The 21,199-nt window shown below is 40.6% G+C and overlaps 1 protein-coding gene across 7 annotated transcripts in view; it reads left to right on the top strand.

The window, feature by feature from the left end:
* The window catches only part of FGGY (FGGY carbohydrate kinase domain containing), a 408,065-nt gene that overhangs the window by 307,357 nt on the left and 79,509 nt on the right, over positions 1 to 21,199 (top strand). For all 7 annotated transcript variants that reach the window (XM_057500245.1, XM_036911238.2, XM_036911239.2 and 4 more), the window contains one exon: positions 16,698 to 16,772. In XM_057500245.1, coding sequence (XP_057356228.1) covers positions 16,698 to 16,772 — 75 coding nt within the window. The remainder of the gene's footprint in view (positions 1 to 16,697; positions 16,773 to 21,199) is intronic.

The following is a 21,199-nucleotide window of genomic DNA, read 5'->3' on the forward strand; positions in this document are numbered from 1 at the left end:
GAAAATTAAGATGTCATTCAACCAGGAAAACTAAAATTGACATTCTCAGAGAGTATCTGAAAAGATTTTCTAGAATCTAAAAGACTACATGTAACTTGCTTGATAAATATAATCTGTGATATATAAACAAAGTAAACCTCCAGCCTTGCAAGAGTTCGGACCTCTCCACCTTCTTTTTCCTAGCTTAAAAATGCAAGGTCCCTTTAAGCCTAAAAGCAGGACAGTCATCCCTCACTCTACTACTTATGGTTAGGTTTTTTTGTTTTGTTTTTTTGGAAGCAGCCAGTGAGTTTAATTTCCCAGAACTCCATAACCCAGGCCTTATCTTCCCTTTCAGTTCAATCCATTAGAAAACTGCCAGCCCAAGAAACCACTTGGACAGGAAGTCTAACTTAGGATGAATGGTGATGCCCTGCATTCTAAGGGTCCTTAGAAAAAGTGTTAACAGGGCAGTGATAGGAAAAGCTGTGGATTTGGAAGTAAGATGTAGTTTTGCATATCTACTGTCTGTTCTGTGATTAAAAACTGGGCAGTGGTGACCCCCCCTTAGGACAAAAGAGCTACACAAAATAAAACCTGCTGGACTCTGGGAACTGGCAAGTAGCTGTAGAGCTGAAGAGGCAAGTCCAAGTCACAGGGAGCGGCGCTGAGAGTGCATCATGTGTCCTGGGTGCCGGGAAACACTGAATATGTATAGCTTTCTAGTTAGAGTGAATTAAAAAGTAACAAAGTGAGTCCATTTGGAAAAACATGTGCATGCATACAAAGAAAAAGAAGTACCATTTGAACATTTAGAGAGAGGCCTCCTTAAAAATTACTTCCTACTGAAATCAAAAGAGAATATTAAAAACTCCTTGACGTATTCAGTGGGGTTTTTAACACACATCTATCTATGAAATAGGGCAGAAACCTACCAGGACAAAATGAGTTCGATGAAAAGGCAATGGAATTAGAGGGGGAAATGATAACTAAAAAATACAATAGCTGAATTAAAACCTGAATTGAAGGCAATAGAAAACACAATTTTTACTGAAGAAAAAAAGATCCAAGCTCTCATAAAATGTAGCATATATTTTATACTTATTAGAAAAGCATTTTGAGGGTAGGGACTATGGCTTGCTTGTTTTTTTACTGTCAGAGGTGCCTAGGTCAAAGATGGGCACCAAATAATTACCTGTGGTTAAGCAGTTATTTCCATCTTCACTTGTCAAGGGAGGAATGAACAGTGACCTGTCCAAGGTCACTGTGCCAAGAAATGGCAGAGCTGAAGCAGAAACGTGAGTGCTGACTTACAAGATGCACACCCCCATGAGGCTGCCTTAAGTCACATCTCCAGACTTGGCAAAATGCATGAAGCACTTACAAAAAAGGAGCCCCAGCAGCCACATCGTGCATGGTTTAATACTGAACCGTACTCCTCAGCCTAGTGCTGCTCCTTGTCCTGCCAACAAGTCTCTCACTCGTTCTCCCATTTTTATCCTTCCCCTGGTCCGTGGACAGAAGCTCTGATCCTGTTTCTTCTCAGAAATTGTCCTAGTTTCCTTCCCATCGTGACTCAGATTTCAAAACTAGTTTCCACTCTGGTTTGACCTGGCCCTAAACCCTTCCACTTTAGGTGCCTACCCACATACATGGGAACACGGCATAATGCAGGAATCTCTCCATTATACTTAAGAGAATCATTTCCTTTGTTCTGGTAGTAGTTGGCTTCCTGCCATGTGCCTAGCTGTTTCATTTCTCCTTTGGTAACGCAGTATTGACCTGTACCTTGGGGCTAAAAAGAGGGAGGTGTTAGCAGGTGTACTACTTAATAGTATGCCTGGACCAAGTAAGCTTCTATGTGAGCATTTCTCCTTTCCCCTTGATGATTGAGGCGCAGAGAGGTGTGCATAGGATGTCTAAAAGAAGCAGAAGCTTAGGTGGCAGTGACAGTGTCAAAGTATTTAACACTGGTGATGCTAGGTTCCTTCCAAATGAAACAGAATGAAACTGCTTACTTTTAAAGAAATGTGACACAGTCACACAGAAAGATAGAGGAAGCTAAATACTCACCACAAGGAATGGTTCCATGCTTTAGATATTTTTTTGTGTGTTTGTTTGTATTTTGAATGACTGGCTAGATAGTCATTACCACTGTGAAACAGTAAAGAGAGCCCTGGGTTGGAAGTCAGACCTGTTATTTGTATCCTGGCCTGAAAATGTACCGGTTGTGTGACCTCTGAGGTTAGCTCTGTGAGGTCAACCCTATCACCTGTAGGCAAGAATGGTGCAGGCTGCTTCACAGGGTCATCGTCAGTCAAATGGGGAAACTGTCCCATAGAGGACACACAAAAACGAATGCTTTTGAGTCTGTAGCTCCTGTTTAGTGGCCTTTATGTGCACATTTTAAGAAGACCAGCAGGATCATTCATGTGACCTTTGAATCCTGAGCCACCAGTCCTGAGCCATCCACCTTAGCCCCAGGACCAACTGGACTCCCCAGCCTTGGAGGTCTTCAGTCACAACCGACCAGCCAGAAAAGCTGAGCAATCACTTGGTCCATCCCAGGAACCATGTTTCTCATGGGTCTAGAAATTGGTGTCTTCTATACTTAAGTTCTTGGCTTTAATTTCCTTAACACAACAGGAAACTCAAATTTGGTGTACCTTATGAAATAGCTATTGGGGATGGAATTTTGCAAGAGCCCTTTCCTCCTTATATAAAGGACCAGTTTCTGTTCTCAAATATGACCTTCTTGTTTTGCTGGTGTCTTTTTTTCATTCTTTTCCTGAAATACCTACTCAAGAAGTAAAATACCACAGAGAAACTTCAGGCCATGAGAGTACACCATATTCACTATTGGTTGAAATATGTTCTCTCTGCTTCACTTTAAGTACTGCATTGCCCAGGATGGAAAGTTACTTTCTAGTTCTTTGAAGAGCTGTGATTTCTCACATACAGCCGCAGGCTGCCCCAGTGCTGGAGAGGATGAGTGCTGATCCAACAGCTCTCAAAGCAAGCACAGGGCAAGTGTAATGGCTAAATATTATCAGGGAGATTAGGCCCCTTTTGCTTTCAGGCTGCAATTATCCCAGACCTGTTCTCTAATCTTTATCTTTTCTCCAGAGGTTTTCAATGACTGTTTCTCTAATCTTCCTCATTTCCTTACTGTTTTTCCATCAGCTCCACCTTCATTATTGACTGAGCAAACACAGTCTTTCTCCTGTTTGTTCCTTTGTGTTTTGAAAGCTTTCAATGAATTCTCCTGAACCTTGGATACCCCATCGAGCTCTAATGACCCCAGAAAAACCTCAGGACTAGAAATCCTGTTTTCTTGTCTTCTATAATCTTAAGAAAAGCAATAGGACCTTGCTGAAAATGAAGATTGCTGGGCTCACACTAAAGGTCCAGCAAAGCTGGAGTTGGATCTCAGGAAATCTGCATTGAGCTAGGATTCTGGAAAAGGGCTAAGAGATGTACCCAACTTCTCATAGCTACTAAGTAGCAGCAGGATTTAAGGTGAGGTCCAGGGTGAGGTCCATCTGTCTTTCCTAGTCACAGAGTGAATGGAAGTGTGTAGTGTGGTGAGAACTAAGGCTTCACCAAGGAGTCGTTGCAAGTGAGTCCCCACTGTCCTGTCCCTGGGCACTCACCAGGGGAGCACTGCTTCTCCACGCTCATAGATGTCTGTACCTTTCACATTATGATTGGGATGCTAATGGGCTCAACATACATTCTGCCCTGCCTCCCCGACACTGTTCAGCCACTAGTCTTCAGTACCTCTCATTAATACCCTGCTGGCAACCATAGCCTTTTGAAGGAGATGCTTTATTGCTGCATTCCAATTAATGAATGATATTGGGCCCTTCATGCATAACAAGAGAAAGAGAAGGATCATTTATTAAAGGAAAGGGAAAGAAAGTGAGCATTTATAATTGTGAGCCCAAGTGCTGGCTCTTATAGACAAAGTATAGTGTGCTGAAAAACTAAGACTTTCTGCAGATGATGTTTAATTTTCACAAGAATGCTTTGAGGTACAGGCATATCTTGTTTTATTGTGTTTTGCTTTATTGCACTTTGCAGATACTGCATTTTGTACAAATTAAAGGTGTGTGGTAGCCCTGCATCATGCAAGTCTATCAACAATATTTTTCTAACAGCACTTGCTCACTGTCCCTGTGTCACATTTTGATGACTCTCCCAGTATTTCACAGTCTTCATTTATGCTATTTTTTATGGTAATCTGTGATCTTTTGATGTTATTATTGTAATTGTTTTGAGGCCCCATGAACTGTACCTATACAAGACAGTGAATTGAATTGATGTACATTATATGTGTTCTGATTACTCCGTCAACCGGCCATCCCCCTTGTCTATCTCCCCTCCCTAGGCCTCTCTCTTCCCTGGCATACAACGATATTGAAATTTGTCCATTTAATAGCCCTACAATGGCCTCTAAGTGTTCAGGTGAAAAGAAGAGTCACATGCCTTTCACTTTACCAAGTGAGGAAGCATGTGAAAAGCCAACATAAGCCAAAAGCTAGGCCTCTTCTGTGCCAAAGAGTTAGCCCAAGTTGTGCATGCAAAGGAAAAGTTCTTGAAGGAAATTAAAAGTGCTACACCAGTGAACACATGAATGACAAGAAAGTGAAACAGCTTACTGCCACTATGGAGAACATTTTGGTGGTCTGGAGAGAAGATCCAACCAGCCACAACACTCCTAAGCCAAAGCCTAATCCAGAGCAAGGACCTAACTCCCTTCAGTTGTAAGAAGACTGAGAGAGGTGAGAAAGCATCAGAAGTTTGAAGCTAGCAGAGTTTAGTGCATGAGGTTTAAGGAAAGAAGCTACAACATGAAAGCACAAGGGGAAGCAGCAAGTGCTGATGTAGAAGCTGTTGCAAGTGATCCAGAAGACGGAGCTAAGACCATGAAGGTGGCAACACTAACCAACAGATTTTTAATGTCGGTGAAACAGCCTTCTATTGGAAGAAGATAACGTGTAGGACTTTCATAGCTAGAGAGAAATCAATACCTGGCTTCACATCCTCAAGGCAGGCTGATTCTCTTGTTAGGGGCTAATGCTGCTGGTGGCTTTTAGTTAAAGCTAATGCTCATTAACCATTCCAAAAATCCTAGAGCCCTTAAAAATTATGCTAAATCTACTCTTCCTGTGCTTTATACATGGAACAACAAAGCCTAGATGACAGCACATCTGTTTACAACACGGTTTACTGAGTATTTTAAGTCCACTTTTGAGACCTACTGCTCAGAAGAAAAGATTCCTTTCAAAATATTACTGTTCACTGGCAATGCACTTGGTCACACAAGAGCTCTGCTGGAGATGTACAAGGAGACTAGTTCCTGCTAGCACAACATCCATTCTGCATCCCAGGGATCAAGGAATAATTTCAATTTTCAAGTCTCATTATTGAAGAAATACATTTCATGAGGCTACAGCTGCTACAGAGTGTGATTCCTCTGACGGATCTGGGCAAAGTAAATTGACAACCTTCTGGAAAGGATTCTCCCTTCTCGATGCCATTAAGAATACTCATGATTCATGGAAAGAGGCCAAAATATCAACATTCACAGGATTTTGGAAGAAGTTTATTCCAACCTTCATGGATAACTGAGGGATTCAGGATGCCAATGGAGGGAGTAAGTACAGATGTGATGGAAATAGCAAGAAAACTAGAATTAGAAGTACAGCCTAAAGATATGACAGAACTGCAGCAATCTCATGATCAAACCTGAATCAATGAGCAGTTGATTTTTAGGGATGAGCAAAGAAAGTGGTTTGTTGAGATGGAATTTACTTCTGGTGATGATGCTATGAAATTGTTGAAATGATAATAAAGGATTTAGAAGATTACATAATCTTAACTGATAAAGCTGGAGCTGAGGATTTGAGAGGATTGGCTTCAATTTTGAAAGGTCTACCCTGCTTAAAATGCTATCAAACAGAGACCTTTATTGGAGACTGGATTAAAGATGGCAGTGTGAGAGGTGAGAGACCTCATCCTAGAATCATATATAATATGAGAATATAATTAATACAACTAATCCTGAAAGAGCAACAGGAAAGAAGGCGGTGCCAGACTGCATACACTTAGAGAAAAGAACAGACCTCATGAAACAAGGTAATGTACCAAAGCTGTGACCCTGCGGAGCCTAAGCCTTTCACCCACCCCAGCTCACTGGTGGGAAGAAGAGAAACAGAGCAGGGAGGGAGTGGAGGCCTGGGACTTCTGAACACTTAGCCCTGGATATATGCTATGGGAGCACAAACCTACATTACATGGTGCTCTGATAATTAGTTGGGTTGGAAAGCTAAGACAGGTGGAATACCTGGAGATACTGAGATTCCAGTTGCTTGTGGAAAACAGGGATCCATATCCAGCCGATCTGGGTGGGCAGTCTGAGAGACTTTCTAACAGCAAGAGGGCTGCTAAAGGGGCAAGGATAGCACAGAGCTTCCTGCTCAGGAGAAAGGACAGGTAGACAAAATTGTCTGGGTGCACTCTGCCCAGCAGGTTGGGAACTCTAACAATCTTCAGGCACTCCATTACCTGGCTGACTACGCAGCTCCAAGGACCCCACCGTGATATGCAGCCTACTGCACCTTCCTCCTGGCTAGCCCGCTTCAGGCTCACAAACCAGCAAACCATGCCCTGGCATCAGGTGAGCCAGAGGGAAGGCCCTCCTATGGCAGCTACAAACACAAACCATAGAGGCTTACACCTGTGTGTTTGGCCCACTGGTTCTGGCAGTGGAGACAGGCATAGCAGCCAGGAAGCAGGAAACAGTTCTTTCCTCCCCCCAGGCACCAGCACCACTCCCCTGCAACCTGCAACATCACTCCAGGGGCTGAGCAGCTCCAAGAGTAGAGCTTCTGGGCATTACAGGGTGCTACATACAAATATGAAATGTCAGAGGAACCTGGTTCAAAGCAAAATCTCAACAACACCAGAAAAAGGGTCAAGTGAGACTGAACTAATCAATCTTCCTAAAAGAAATTTCAAAATAAAAATCATAAAGATGCTCTTGGAGGTACAGAAAAATATTCAAGAACTCAGAAACAATGTAGGGCGGAGATCCAATCATTGAGGAACACAATGGAGGGTTTTTAAATCAGATTAGATACAGTGGAGGAGACGATAAATGAAAAAGAAATTAGAGAAGAAGAATACAAAGAAGCAGAGGCACAGAGAGAAAAAAGGATCTCTAGGAATGAAAGAATACTGAAAGAACTGTGTGACCAATCCAAATGGAACAATATTTGTATTATAGGAGTACCTGAAGAAGAAGAGAGAGAAAAAGGATAGAAAGTATCTTTGAGGAAGTAATTGCTGAAAACTTCCCCAATCTGGGGAAGGAGATGATAGTCTCTCAGGCCATGGAGGTGCACAGATCCCCCAACAAAAGGGACCCAAAGAGGACAACACCAAGACATATAATAATTTAAATGGCAAAGATCAAAGATAAGGGCAGACTATTAAAAGCAGCAAGAGAGAGAAAAAAATGATCACAAACAAAGGAAAATCCATCAGACTTCTCAGCGGAAACCTTACAGGCCAGAAGGGAGTGGCATGATTATATTTAATGCAATGAAGCAGAAGGGCTTCAAACCAAGAGCACTCTATCCAGCAAGATTATCTTTTAAATTTTAAGGAGGGATTAAATAATTTCCAGATAAGCAAAAGCTGAGAGAATTTACCTCCCACAAACCATCTCTACAGTATATTTTGGAGAGACTGCTATAGATGGAAGTGTTCCTAAGGTTAAATAGCTGTCACCAGAGGAAATAAAACCAAAGTAAAGAAAGTAGAACAGTTAATTACTAAGCAAATGCAAAATTAAATCAACTACCCCCAAAGTCAGTCAAGGTCTAGAGTACAGAATATGATACCTAATATATAAAAATGGAGGAGGAAGAAAAGGAGAGAAAAAAAAAAAACCTTTAGATTGTGTTTGTAATAGCATACAAAGTGAGTTAAGTTAGACTTGTTAGTAAGGAAGTTACCCTTGAACCTTTGGTAACCATGCATCTAAAGCCTGCAATGGCAATAAGTACATACCTATCGATAATCACCCTAAATGTAAATGGTCTGAATGCACCAATCAAAAGACAGAGTCCACTGAATGGATAAAAAACAAGAACCAACTATATGATGCCTAGGAGAGAATCATTTCAAACCCAAAGACATACACAGACTAAAGTGAAGGGATGGAAAAGATATTTCATGCAACTAATAGGGAGAAAAAAGCAGGTGTTGCAGTACCTGTATCAGACAAAATAGACTTTAAAACAAAGTCACAAGAGACAAAGAAGGACATTACATAATGATAAATGGGTCAGTCCAACAAGAGGATATAACCATTATAAATATCTATGCACCCAACACAGGAGCACCTACATATGTGAAACACTAACTGAATTAAAAGGGGAAATACAATGCAATGCGTTCATTCTAGGAGACATCAACACTCCACTCACTCTGAAAGACAGATCAACCAGACAGAAAATAAGTAAGGACACAGAGGCAATGAACAACACACTAGAACAGATGGACCTAACAGACATCTACAGAATACTCCACCCAAAAGCAGAAGGATACACATTCTTCTCAAGTGCACATGGAACATTTTCAAGAATAGATCATATACTAGGCCACAAAAAGAGCCTCAGTAAATTAAAAAAGATTGGAATTGTACCAACCAGCTTCTCAGACCACAAAGGTATGAAACTAGAAATAAATTATGCAAAGAAAACAAAAAGCACACAAATGCATGGAGGCTTAACAACATGCTCCTAAATAACCAATGGATCAATGACCAAATAAAAACCCAGATCAAGGAATATATGGAGACAAATGACAACACTAATTCAACACCACAAAAATCTGTGGGATGGAGCGAAGGCTATGCTAAAAGGGAAGTTTATTGCAATACAGGCCTACCTCAGGAAAGAAGAACAATCCCACATGAACAGGCTAAACTCACAATTAAAGAAACTAGAAAAAGAAGAACAAATGAGGCCCAACATGAGAAGAAAGAGGGACATAGTAAAGATTAGAGCAGAAATAAATACGACATGAGAAAGAATCAATGAAAGCAGGAGCTGGTTCTTTGAGAAAATTAACAATACAGATAAACCCTTAGCCAGACTTATCAATAAAAAAAAGAGTCTATACACATAAACAGAATCACAAATGAGAAAGGAAAAATCACTACAGACACCACAGAAATACAAAGAATTATTAGAGAATACTATGAAAAATGATATGATAAAAAAACTGGATAACCTAGAAGAAATGGACAACTTTCTAGATAAATACAACCTTCCAAAGCTGACCCAGAAAGAAACAGAAAATCTGAACTGACCAATTACTAGCAATGAAATTGAATTGGTAATCAAAAACCTACCTAAGCACAAAATCCCTGTGCCAGAGGGGTTCACTGCTGAATTTTATCAAACATTTAGTGAATACCTAATACCCATCCTCCTTAAAGTTTTCCAAAAAGTAGAAGAGGAGAGAATACTTCCAAACTCATTCTATGAGACCAGCATTACCCTAATACCAAAACCAGGAAAAGACACCACAAAAAAAGAAAATTGCAGACCAATATCCCTGATGAACATAGATGCAAAAATACTCAACAAAATATTAGCAAACTGAATTCAAAAATACACCAAAAAAGATCATCCATCATGATCAAGTGGGATTTACTCCAGGGATGCAAGGATGTTACAATATTAGAAAATCCATCAACATCACCCACCACATCAACAAAAAGAAGGACAAAAACCACATGATCATCTCCACAGATGCTGAAAAAGCATTTGACAAAATTCAACATCCATTCATGATAAAAACTCTCAACAAAATGGGTATAAAGTGCAAGTACCTCAATATGATAAAGGCCATATATGACAAACCCACAGCCAACATCATACTTAACAGCGAGAAGCTGAAAACCTTTCCTTTAAGATCGGGAACAAGACAGGGATGCCCACTCTCTTCACTTCTATTCAGAATAGTTCTGGCGGTCTGCACCACCACAATCAGACAACACAAAAAATAAAAAGGAATCCAGCTTGATAAAGAAGAAGTTAAACTGTCCCTGTTTGCAGATGACATGATATTGTACATAAAAAACCCTAAAGAATCCACTCCAAAACTACTAGATCTAATATCTGAATTCAGCAAAGTTGCAGGATACAAAATTAATACACAGAAATCTGTGGCTTTCCTATACACTAACAATGAACTAGCAGAAAGAGAAATCAGGAAAACAAATCCATTCACAATTGCATTAAAAAAAATACAATATCTAGGAATAAATATAACCAAGGAAGTGAAAGATCTATACTCTGAAAACTATAAGACACTCATGAAAGAAATTAAAGAAGATACCAATAAATGGAAACACATCCTGTGCTCATGGATAGGAAGAATTAATATTGTCAAAATGGCCATCCTGCCTAAAGCAATTTACAGATTCAGTGCAATTCCTATCAAAATACCAACAGCATTCTTCAACGAACTAGAGAAAATCATTCTAAAATTCATATGGAACCACAAAAGACCCCGAATAGCCAAAGCAATCCTGAGAAGGAAGAATAAAGCTGGGCGGATTACGTTCCCTGACTTCAAGCTATACTGCAAAGCCACAGTAATCAAGACAATTTGGTACTGGCACAAGAACAGACCCATAGACCAATGGAACAGAATAGACAGTCCAGATATTAACCCAAGCATATATGGTCAATTAATATATGATAAAGGAGCCATGGACATACAATGGGGAAATGACAGCTTCTTCAACAACTGGTGTTGGCAAAACTGGACAGCTATGTGTAAGAGAATGAAACCTGATTTTTTTCTATCCCCATACACAAAAGTAAACTCGAAATGGATCAAAGACCTGAATGTTAGTCATGAAACCATAAAACTCTTAGAAGACAACATAGGCAAAAATCTCCTGAATATAAACATGAGCAACTTTTTTCTGAATGTATCTCCTTGAGCAAGGGAAACAAAAGCAAAAATTAACACATGGGACTACATCAAACTAAAAAGCTTCTGTACAGTAAAGGATGTACAAAGCTTCTGTACAGTAAAGGATTTACTGTACTTCTGTACAGTAAATGGTGTCCATCAACAGAACAAAAAGGCCCCCTACAGTATGGGAGAATTTATTTGTAAATGACATATTCAACAAGGGGTTAACATCCAAAATATATAAAGAACTCACACGCCTCAACACCTAAAAAGCAAATAACCCAATTAAAAAATGGGCAGAGGATATGAACAGACAATTCTCCAATGAAGAAATTCAGATGGCCTACAGGCTCATGAAAAGCTGTTCCACATTGCTAATTATCAGGGAAATGCAAATTAAAACCACAATGTGATATCCCCTCACATCAATTAGGATAGCCAGTATCGAAAAGACTAAGAACAACAAGTGCTGGCCAGGATGTGGAGAAAGGGGAACCCTCCTACACTATTAGTGGGAATGTAAGCTAGTTCAACCACTGTGGAAAGCAATATGGAGGTTCCTCAAAAAACTAAAAATACAAGTGCCATTTGACCCAGGAATTCCACTCTTAGGAATTTACCCAAAGAAAACAACTTCTCAGATTCAAAAAGACATATGCACCCCTGTATTTATCACAGCACTATTTACAATAGCCTAGATATGGAAGCAACCTATGTCCATCAGTAGATGAATAGATAAAGAAGATGTGGTACGTATACACAGTGGAATACTATTCAGCCATAGAAAGAAACAAATCCTACCATTTGCAACAACATGGATGGAGCTGGAGGATTTTATGCTCAGTGAAATAAGCCAGGCAGAGAAAGACAAGTCCCAAGTGATTTCTCTCATTTGTGGAGTATAACAATGAAGCAAAACTGAAAGAACAAAACAGCAGACTCACAGACTCCAAGGAGGGACTAACAGTTACCAAAGGGGAGGGGTGTAGGAGGGCGGTTAGGGAGGGAGGGAGAAGGGGATTGAGGGGTATTATGATTGGCACACATGGTGTAGGGTATCACGGGGAAGACAGTATAGCACAGAGAAGGCAAATAGTGACTGTGGCATCTTACTACACTGTTGGGCAGTGACTGCAGTGGGGTTTGGGGGGGACACGATAATATGCGTGAATGTAGTAAATAACCACATTGTTTTTTCATGTGAAACCTTCATAAGAGTGTATATCAATAATACCTTAATAAATAAATAAAAATTGTAAAAAAAAATGCTATCAAACAGCACTGCATGCTGCAGAGAAATCTTTCATGTAAGGAAGAGTCAATCAAAATGGCAAACTTCACTGTTGTCTTATTTTCAGAAATTACCACAGCCACAGCAGCCATCAGCAACCATCACTATGATTAGTCAGCAGCCATCAACATCAAGACAGGACTGTCCACCAGGAAAAAGATTAGGACTCACTGAGAGCTCAGATGATGGTTAGCATTTTTTAGAAATAAAGTATTCTTAATTAAGTATGTACATTTTTTTGATGTAATGCTATTGCACACTTAACAGACTATAGTGTAGTGTGACAATAACATTTATTTGTACTTGGAAACTAAAAAATTCATTTGACTTGCTTTATATCAATATTTGCTTTATTACAGTGGCTTAGAACTGACCCCTCAGTATCTGTGAAGTATGCCTGTACTATTCCAATGGGAAAAAATGAGGCTCAGAGAGGTTACAAAACTCAACCATCATGCAGCCAGTTATGGGGAATGTCAAGATTTAAATGAAGGTGTCTTACACTAAAGCTGATCATCTTTCCATTCATCTACACTTCTCTTCTAAGGTCAAAAATCCCACAGTTTACATAAACATTTAATAACTATTATCTAGGATGTTGAAGTTAACAGTTGCAGTTTGATTCTCTTTGGCCACCATATGCAGCTTCACATAACTCAATATTAATGATTAGCATTTTCTCCTACAGTTCCCCTCATTGCACAATAGCCAAAATAAATAAAATGTGCCTACCGTTGCAGCTCTCCTATGGAGCTTTCCTGCACATTTCACTGTCTCACCTAAACACTCAAAATAGGCGCATGTGCATCTGTAAACACAGTCCTTCCACTTGGCTGAGGATCCTCCCCACTTTCTCTTACTGCTGGAACCATTCAGCCTTCAGCCGGGTATATCAGCTCTTCTGTGCTACCCCAGCTTTCTTACTGGTTACAAAGCTGCAGATTCCCCAGGACATCCCTGGCACTCCCAGGACACAGCTGCCTGTTCCCTACCAAGACATCTCCCAAAGAGCCCTCTGTCGCCTCCCAAGTGGTCCACTTGGCAAGCATTCTTTAGAATGTTCCATCTTGGTCTGACAGCCATTTCAGTTTTGCCAAGACAGGGCTGAGGTCCCTGGCATTTGAGAGAGAATCAAATGGACTTAATGATCATCTGCCCTTTTAGCATCTCCATGTGCATATCAGGTGAGATGTCAAGAAAACAGGAACCCCGACCATAGTAACTTTGCACTTTAGAGAGAAATATCTCTCATTAAGTCACATTTCAGCACCATGGTGCTAGTGTTAGTAGCGAGGAAATACTGGAAATGGGAGGACTGTGCATGCTTATTCTCTTTTGTTACTGTGTGCCTTCTTCCCAGGAATGATTTTTTTATTTCCCCTTGAAAGACAGGTATGTTTTGTTTATCAGAAAAAGAAAAGCTGTACCACCTTTCATGTGTTCCTTTTTGCCATAGCTACCAGCAAGCTCAAGAGTTAAGTTTAGTGTTCATTTACATTGAATATCTCATTCTTAGTTTCTGGAGAAAAGAAACTCTCTTCTGTTTTCTCCCCTTAGATTTCTGAGCTCTGGAGGCACTAGAAAGTTAGAGAAGGGTCCGTGCTATCTTTTTGCTTGAATATCCCTACTCTTTGGAAGTTCTTGTGAATGTTTGTTGGGGATTAAGAAAGCTAAATCTGGTGATATTGGACCCCTTCTCTCTTATGGGTTCTTACTAACAGAAGGATATCAGGACCACTTACATTATCAATGTTATTACACAGGGCACTGGGATTCCTAATAAATTAATAGGAGAATGCATCTTATATACAAAATCAAATATTCCCTCACCTCCATCATCATTTATCCAAATCTGGTCTTCAGAACTCACTGGTAGGGAGATGTCTGCCAAGCAGATACATGCGCAGTGACACAAAGGATCATAGCTTGATTCACATTCATATTGATGACCAGGAAGAGGAAGCCAGAGGTAGCCTGACTCCTGGACTCCCTCTGGAAAAGATCTCTAAGCTGTGGCCCAATAGGTTTTCCCAGCAGACAAACAACAGAGATGCTGTTAGGCCAGTACAGGAGAGACCAGTCATGACTAGTGGTCTTTACTCAGGTCCACTGCATGCCTTGGTGCTGGTTGTTTACACAGCTGAAGGGGCATATGACAGAGGTGAAATCCTGTCCATTCTGCTCCTTTTTATAATTCTCCCAAGCAGGATGCCTTTTGCATTTAGTCCACCAGGAAGAGGCACCTTTTTCTAATTTGCACAAAGGCTTCATATGAGCTACAAGGACACTACTTTTAGCCAGTCTTATATATAAGCCACTCCTTTAACAAAGAAGGGCATGTGTGGATGTTGGGGTGGGGTGGCATTGTTGGGAGCGTGGAGCAAATAACTACCAGTGATCTTCCATTGTTCTTTCTTGGGACATGGAGTAAAAGACTCCTCCTCTCTGTGAACATAGAGGAGCCAAGGTAGTAAATACTGTCCTTCCATAATTGAATAATTTGACAGAGAAGAACAAGATATAGACAGGAGATGTAGAAAAAGAGAGAGTGGTATATGAATGGAAAAATGAGCATTGAATTGTTACTAATTCACACATTCAACAAATATTAACTTAGTGCCTACTGTGTGCCAGGCCTGGTGCCAAGTATTGGCGATCCCGTGGGGAGTAACATGAGTCAGGGCTGTTGGAGCACCTTGGTCCTCGTTTCCATTCTCTGTGTTCCCTGAGGCCAATTACGAAATGAACTTCTGTCAGCATTGTCATTCACTTTCCCTCCTAGTTCCAGTGTTCTCACTGTATGCCCAGGGACCTTTCTGAGGGATGTTCGTTCTTTCCCAGAGTTACTGGCTTGGGAAGATGCATACTGGGATTTCCTCTCTGGTCTCTCACTCAAACCCTCCCTGTTCCTGTGTGTTGGAATCAAAGCCATAGTTCTTATCTGGTTGCCCAGTTATTTGCTAAGAAAAACTACCAGCCAGTAGCTGTACTAAATCCAGGAATCCCTGCACCAACAGAGGAGTCATCAGAACTGCTGGAGCCTAGGATACCAAGTGAGGACAGGCAGGTGAGATACTGGCAGAGTGAGCAGCGGCCATCCCAGGAGAAGTGCTGAGAAAGCAGAGGCATTTCTGCCTGTAACTGAGGGCACAGGGGGAGGATTTTTAGCAGGGAGTAATGTGATCAGGTTTTGCATTTAAGAGCAATCACCAGCCCCATTGTGGAGAGGAGTGCCAATAGAAACAGGGAGATTTACTCAGGGGCTCTTTCAGCAAGAAGGAGGACATAATGGTGGCCTGGATTAAGGAAGTGAGTGACGGCAAGGCTGAAGAGAAGGGATGGATTTTTAAAAGATTTGGAAGATCAAATGTGCAAGACTTGGAGACAGATTAAATACGGGAAAAGACAGGAAGGTTGGGCAAGAGTGCATTCGGGTTTCTGATTTGGGCAATGAATGTGTCTGTGTCCTGCAACAGACCAGTCCTGGTCTCTTCATCACAACTGGGTGTGGAATCTGGAGAAGGTAATTAATGGGGCTGGAGACATGAAGGATTAGGACCTGGGTAGACCACTGAACTTACCGTTTTAGCACAAGCTGCACATCATCACGTCATAGAACTCAGGACTGTACACACTGTGGACCCCCTGCATATGTTGGGTTTATTAATTTTGTCTTTGGAAAAAAGTAAACTCTAGTATTGATGCCCACAAAATTCAGAAAAGGCTTGAATAAATCAGCAGTTCTTCACCCTCTAGACGTGCCCCAGGAAACAGCTTCAGGAATGGCAGACTTGAAAGAGGGACTGCAGGCAAGTCTTGAAGGCATCAAATCCAGCGTCCTGTTCAGTTCTGGAATATCTGAGAGACTGGCGTACTTCATACAACCATGTGGTTCTGATCCACTTTAGTGGGGTTCCCTTGCAAACCACAGATTCTAAATTATCCCTGAGTAGGTACAACATTTATAGGAGGTATGTTATTTTACCCTGAATACCCCCTGGATGCTTTTACACTGAATTGTGACAGTAGCGGGCTCTGAAAAGATCTTTTACTAGAATGCCACTGCTACATCTTGATTTCTGTAAGCCAAAGAAAACAGGTATTTGTAACAAAAGAATTTTTTTTAAAGGTGATATTTAATATCATGCTAAGAAATACCAAACATGATCTTCCTATAGTATTTGTTTTGTTTTGTTTTTGTTTAATCCAAGGCAAGGCATTTTCCTTTGAAGAAGAAGGGATAGTTCCCAAGTCTGGAGATTAACCAATTTAGTAGTCATTTCACGTTCAGCTCACAAAAAGGGGATTTGCATATGAACTTGTTTCAGCCAGAAAACACATCTGAACGTGTTTTCATGGGAACTATACCCTTGGCAGCTATTTTTCCCATCTCCTTCTTTTATTTTCTTCATCCCTACAGGTCACCGGGTTGAAACTGTCTCAGGACCTCGATGATCTTGCCATTCTCTACCTGGCCACAGTTCAAGCCATTGCTGTAAGACACTTTAATGCCATTTTTAAAGAGAGTTAGGGCTAGCAATAAACCTTAGACCGTGTGCTTCCCAAGATCCATCATACACTTTCATGACAGAGATCCTTAATTAAAAGGGAGCTTGCCAAAAAGAGATGTGTGTCCGTCCGGAAGGAAATCTTGATGAAGGTCTTCACCTGCTTTACTAATAACCTCACATAGCTGAAAGCTAAAAGAGGTTAAAATCTTTGAACATCCCACTTGTCATTTATCTAATTTGTGTTCTAAGTTCAGTTAAATAGAAGCAAGCAAGCTGATGCCATGTATGCTCGCATTAAGAAAAGCTGATGTTGAGAATGTCCAATTTATAAGACACATGATATTGTTCACTTTGCAAAAGGGTTCACTATAGGGTTCTTTTAAACAGTAAGCTTCTTTAGAGCATGACAGTGTTTGTTTTTAGGTAATTAGCCACTTAAATGGGAGGTCTGGATGGTTAGAGAGAGAGAGGGAAGGGAGAATTCAAATCTAAAGTGTTAAAAGAGCCCCTAAACTGAAAATCAATCCTTGAAGTTCAAACACCATTTTAAAAATATTCTTACCCAGAATCAATCTATGTGTGGGCTGCAGGAGAGTTATAAACCCTGAAATCACACACAAGAAATTGTATGTGTGTGTATGTTAGGAAGTGCTCTTTGGGAGAGTGGGTCATCGCTCACAGGGTCTGAGAGCTGGTAGGAACCCCCAAGTAATGCTTAATCCAGTGAGGCTGAGCCTCTTGAGAAAAAGAATGGGGACTAACCAGAAAGGAAAAATCAGTTCATTAAATTTTGATTTCAAAATTTATTTTTCAGAAACATACCTAATTAAACAAAGTTGTTAATGTTACATGGACTATTTCTATGTTCTTTAATTATTCTGTTTCTCCATATACCACTTTTATAACCTCATTGCTTAAATTACTGAACTATGTTCATTCTTTCTCATATCTCCATATCACCAACAAATGTGTTTTTCTCATGTTCAGTTTGTCCAGGTACCATGTACATATGATAAAAAGCAGTTTTCCAACCACTGAGGGAACATACAGCCTTATATGGAATAGGCCTACTTGATTAAACAGTCCTTTTAGTTTATAGACCAATTTGACTGTATCTTCCTGAAGCAACTGTCTTACTGATTTAGTAGCTTGGCCAGTTCAGTGAAATCAGTCAGCCCACTTTATTTATGGGATCTTGATAAAAAACAGATCATTCTGGCATCTATCAAAATGGAGGGAGTGAGTAGTAAGATGAAAATGGAGAATAAAAATGTACATCACTGTGTTTTATAGTAGTAGGATAATAATGATAATACATAATTTGAGGGATATTATGTGCCAGACACTGTGCTAAATATTTTACGCACATTATCTGGCTTAACTTTAATGAGGTAGGTAGGTATTAGAATATTCATTCGACAGATAAGCCTCAGGGAGGCTAATTACTGCTCAGTTTCATACAGCTAGTAAGTGGCAGAGCTGGGATTTGGCAGAACCCACAACTTTCTAAAATAAAACTAGGTATATGAGGTATTGAGGAACTTTTATTTTCTAATTTGTTAACGTCACCGTGTGAAGAGTCTTAGAGTAGAATGGGTCACCTGCATTGCCATGGAAAATCAGAGCTGTGTGAAGCTCATCCTTCCGAGTACACGCTGAGAGGTGGGCATGAAGAAGGAGGCCAAACAGGATGGGCCAAGGACACCATCACATGGTGATGAAGACTGTGACCTTACATGGACACCCACTCTCTGTGCCAGGCACCAGAATGCCTTACCCATCCGTGGCTTTAAACAGGAACCCTGTAAGTAGGTGGGATTGTCCTCATTGTACAGACAGAGGTGAAAACCACTTGCCAAGGTCAGACAGCTAGTGCATGGTAGTCAGAATTTGAATGCCTGTCCATCTCACTCCCAGGCTTCTGCTCTTTCTTCTGTCTTTGATCTACTTACAAAAGCTATCTGGATGAAATAAGCTTTTGGGCATTCCCAAGAACGGTTTTTACTGTACACATCTTAGAAAACATTGTTAGTTTGGCCATGATTGTCTCACTGAGGACCCCTTCATGATAAGAACACTGTAGCAGAAGTCCAAGCATATATAAATGAGTTTAAACTTAATGTAGTCTGGGTGCAACCAGCTACATTTTCCCAAATGCCACACACATGGAAATCAGTCTTGTATTTAGTGGGCTATACATGTATTAAAAGCTATCACATTTATTCTGTCCATTATCTGAATGACCTTTATAATACCATGAAGAGAAGGCAGTTTGAGATAGATATTTTTTTGATAAGGCTTTATTGTGGGGTCAATTAAATTGTGAGGAGTTCAGTCTGTTTTGCAGGGTGTGCTGATCTTTTAGGCAAAAACATGCATTTTAATGAAGCATTCTGATAACAGATATTTTCCCATTATATTCAATTTGAATTTTTTTGTTTCGCTGCCTCTGAATATTGCCCTAGAGCCTATTTGTTATTGGTAAGTTAAACAAATTCCTCACTATAGTCATACTATGGGTTGCTATTTTATAGGAAGGGAAAGAAAGAAATACTGTAATGAGTATCTCTTCAGTCTGTTTAAAATTAACTTCTGTCTGTGTGAAACTCTCCACAACATAAAATTCTCTCTTGATCACGCCTAATTGAAAGACCTGTCAAATACCCAGTTTACCCATAGCCTGTTCATCTATAGTTTTCTCTTCAGAATAGACCCTTAAAAAGTACTATTTGCATTTGAAGTCTCCCAATTTGCATTTGGTTCTGTACATTCCCACTGGAACAGCCTGATTTTAATTTAAATTTCTCTGTGAAAACGTTTTTTCCAGAAAGGTGAGCACAAAATCATTTTAGCACAAAGCCCTTGGAGGGGCCTTTAAGGAGGGTGGAGCACTTCACAGAGTGGAGTCTGGGACACCAGAAGAGAATGCCCTGGTACCACCCGCCAGCCTGAGTGGGAAAGGCCAGCTAACTGTGCCACGTGAGGGAGAGACAGGCTGTCACAGCCCCTCTCAAGGGAGTGCCTCTTGTTCACATACTTTCTTGCCTTTTCCCAGGGAATGTGCTTTCTGTCACCCTTGTCTCAGGCCTGCTAGTCACGCAAGCCCCAGGTCTCTGGTTTTAGAAACATCAGAAATAACAATTTTGTATGACATTTCCATGCATATTGAAGGCAGCTATCCTCCCCCAAAGCAGACTGTATTGCTTTAGGCAAATTACACAATTCCTAAATGGGGATAACCGTGCGCATTTCCAGGGTTTGTCGTAAATTTAGAGATGACATTAAAGTGCATAGCAGAGTGCCTAGCATCTCATTTCTTAACACCTCCCATGTACTTGACGCTCTGCAACCTTGCAAGGTAAGTGTTAACTGTATTGCATCAAGTCTAAGACCACACTTTTAAAACTTTTTGCATGTTAACATTTCTGACAATTCAGTTTTTAAACAAACAAATATGGTATTATCCCTTTAAAAAATGAGAATTGAGTCATAGAAAGGTTAGGTACAGGTTTGATTCAAGGAGTAGGTGAATACCTTAATGCCATCCTAGGTTTCTTTTAAATCAAAAGCCATGTTCTTAGCTAAAGAGATACATGCCCCTATAGTAGACTAGGATTATCTGGAATCTGTAGACATCAAATGATCTATGGTGGGCGTAAGGGCATCTGTAGACCTGAAATTATTTATACTTTTTCTGTATGTGACTTTTTTCTGGGAAGGTCAATAGGTTTTATCATATTCTCAAGAGGGTTCATGACCATCCCTCTACCACCACCCCTCCACAAAAAAAAAAATAAAATAAAAAATGGCTTAAGAAGAACACCTGGGGATAATCAACCATATTCAGTAAGCAGGATCTGGCCTTATATGATACAACATGTTTTAATTTTTTTTAACACACCACATCTGTGGATTATCTTTGGAGGCCCAGGTTTCACGTAATCTATATTCTTACCAGATTCTCTAATAGCTACAATAAGCCCTGAAGACTTTGGGGCTGGAACTGCCATGAATTTTGCTCCTGAATCTCTGTCCCTCATTATTTACTCCATAGCAGTCAAGAGTTCATGCTCCATGGTCCTCAGATCACCCTACAGCAACTCCCTCTCCCCGAGGCACCCCAGGCCCAGGGAGACAGCTGTCAGCCACTCAGTCCAAAGAGGCTTCACTTGCCCCGCATCCTGCCCACTGAGGGTCAGAGGAATATCCTGACCACTTCTCAAAACCTCTTCCTTTATTTTGTTTAAGCCTCTGATATGGCATGCCCTCAAGCTAAAGTCCTCCTCTATATATTTGGTACTGACTTCCCAGAAACACTCTTAAACTTTCACTAAGTCTGTGATATTGGCTAACATCCTCTCTCCAGCCCAAGCCCCACCTTCTCAGTGGCTGGACCATCTGTGGCCTCCTA

This window comes from Manis pentadactyla, chromosome 4 (genome assembly GCF_030020395.1).
Source record: "Manis pentadactyla isolate mManPen7 chromosome 4, mManPen7.hap1, whole genome shotgun sequence".
Lineage (NCBI taxonomy): Eukaryota > Metazoa > Chordata > Mammalia > Pholidota > Manidae > Manis > Manis pentadactyla.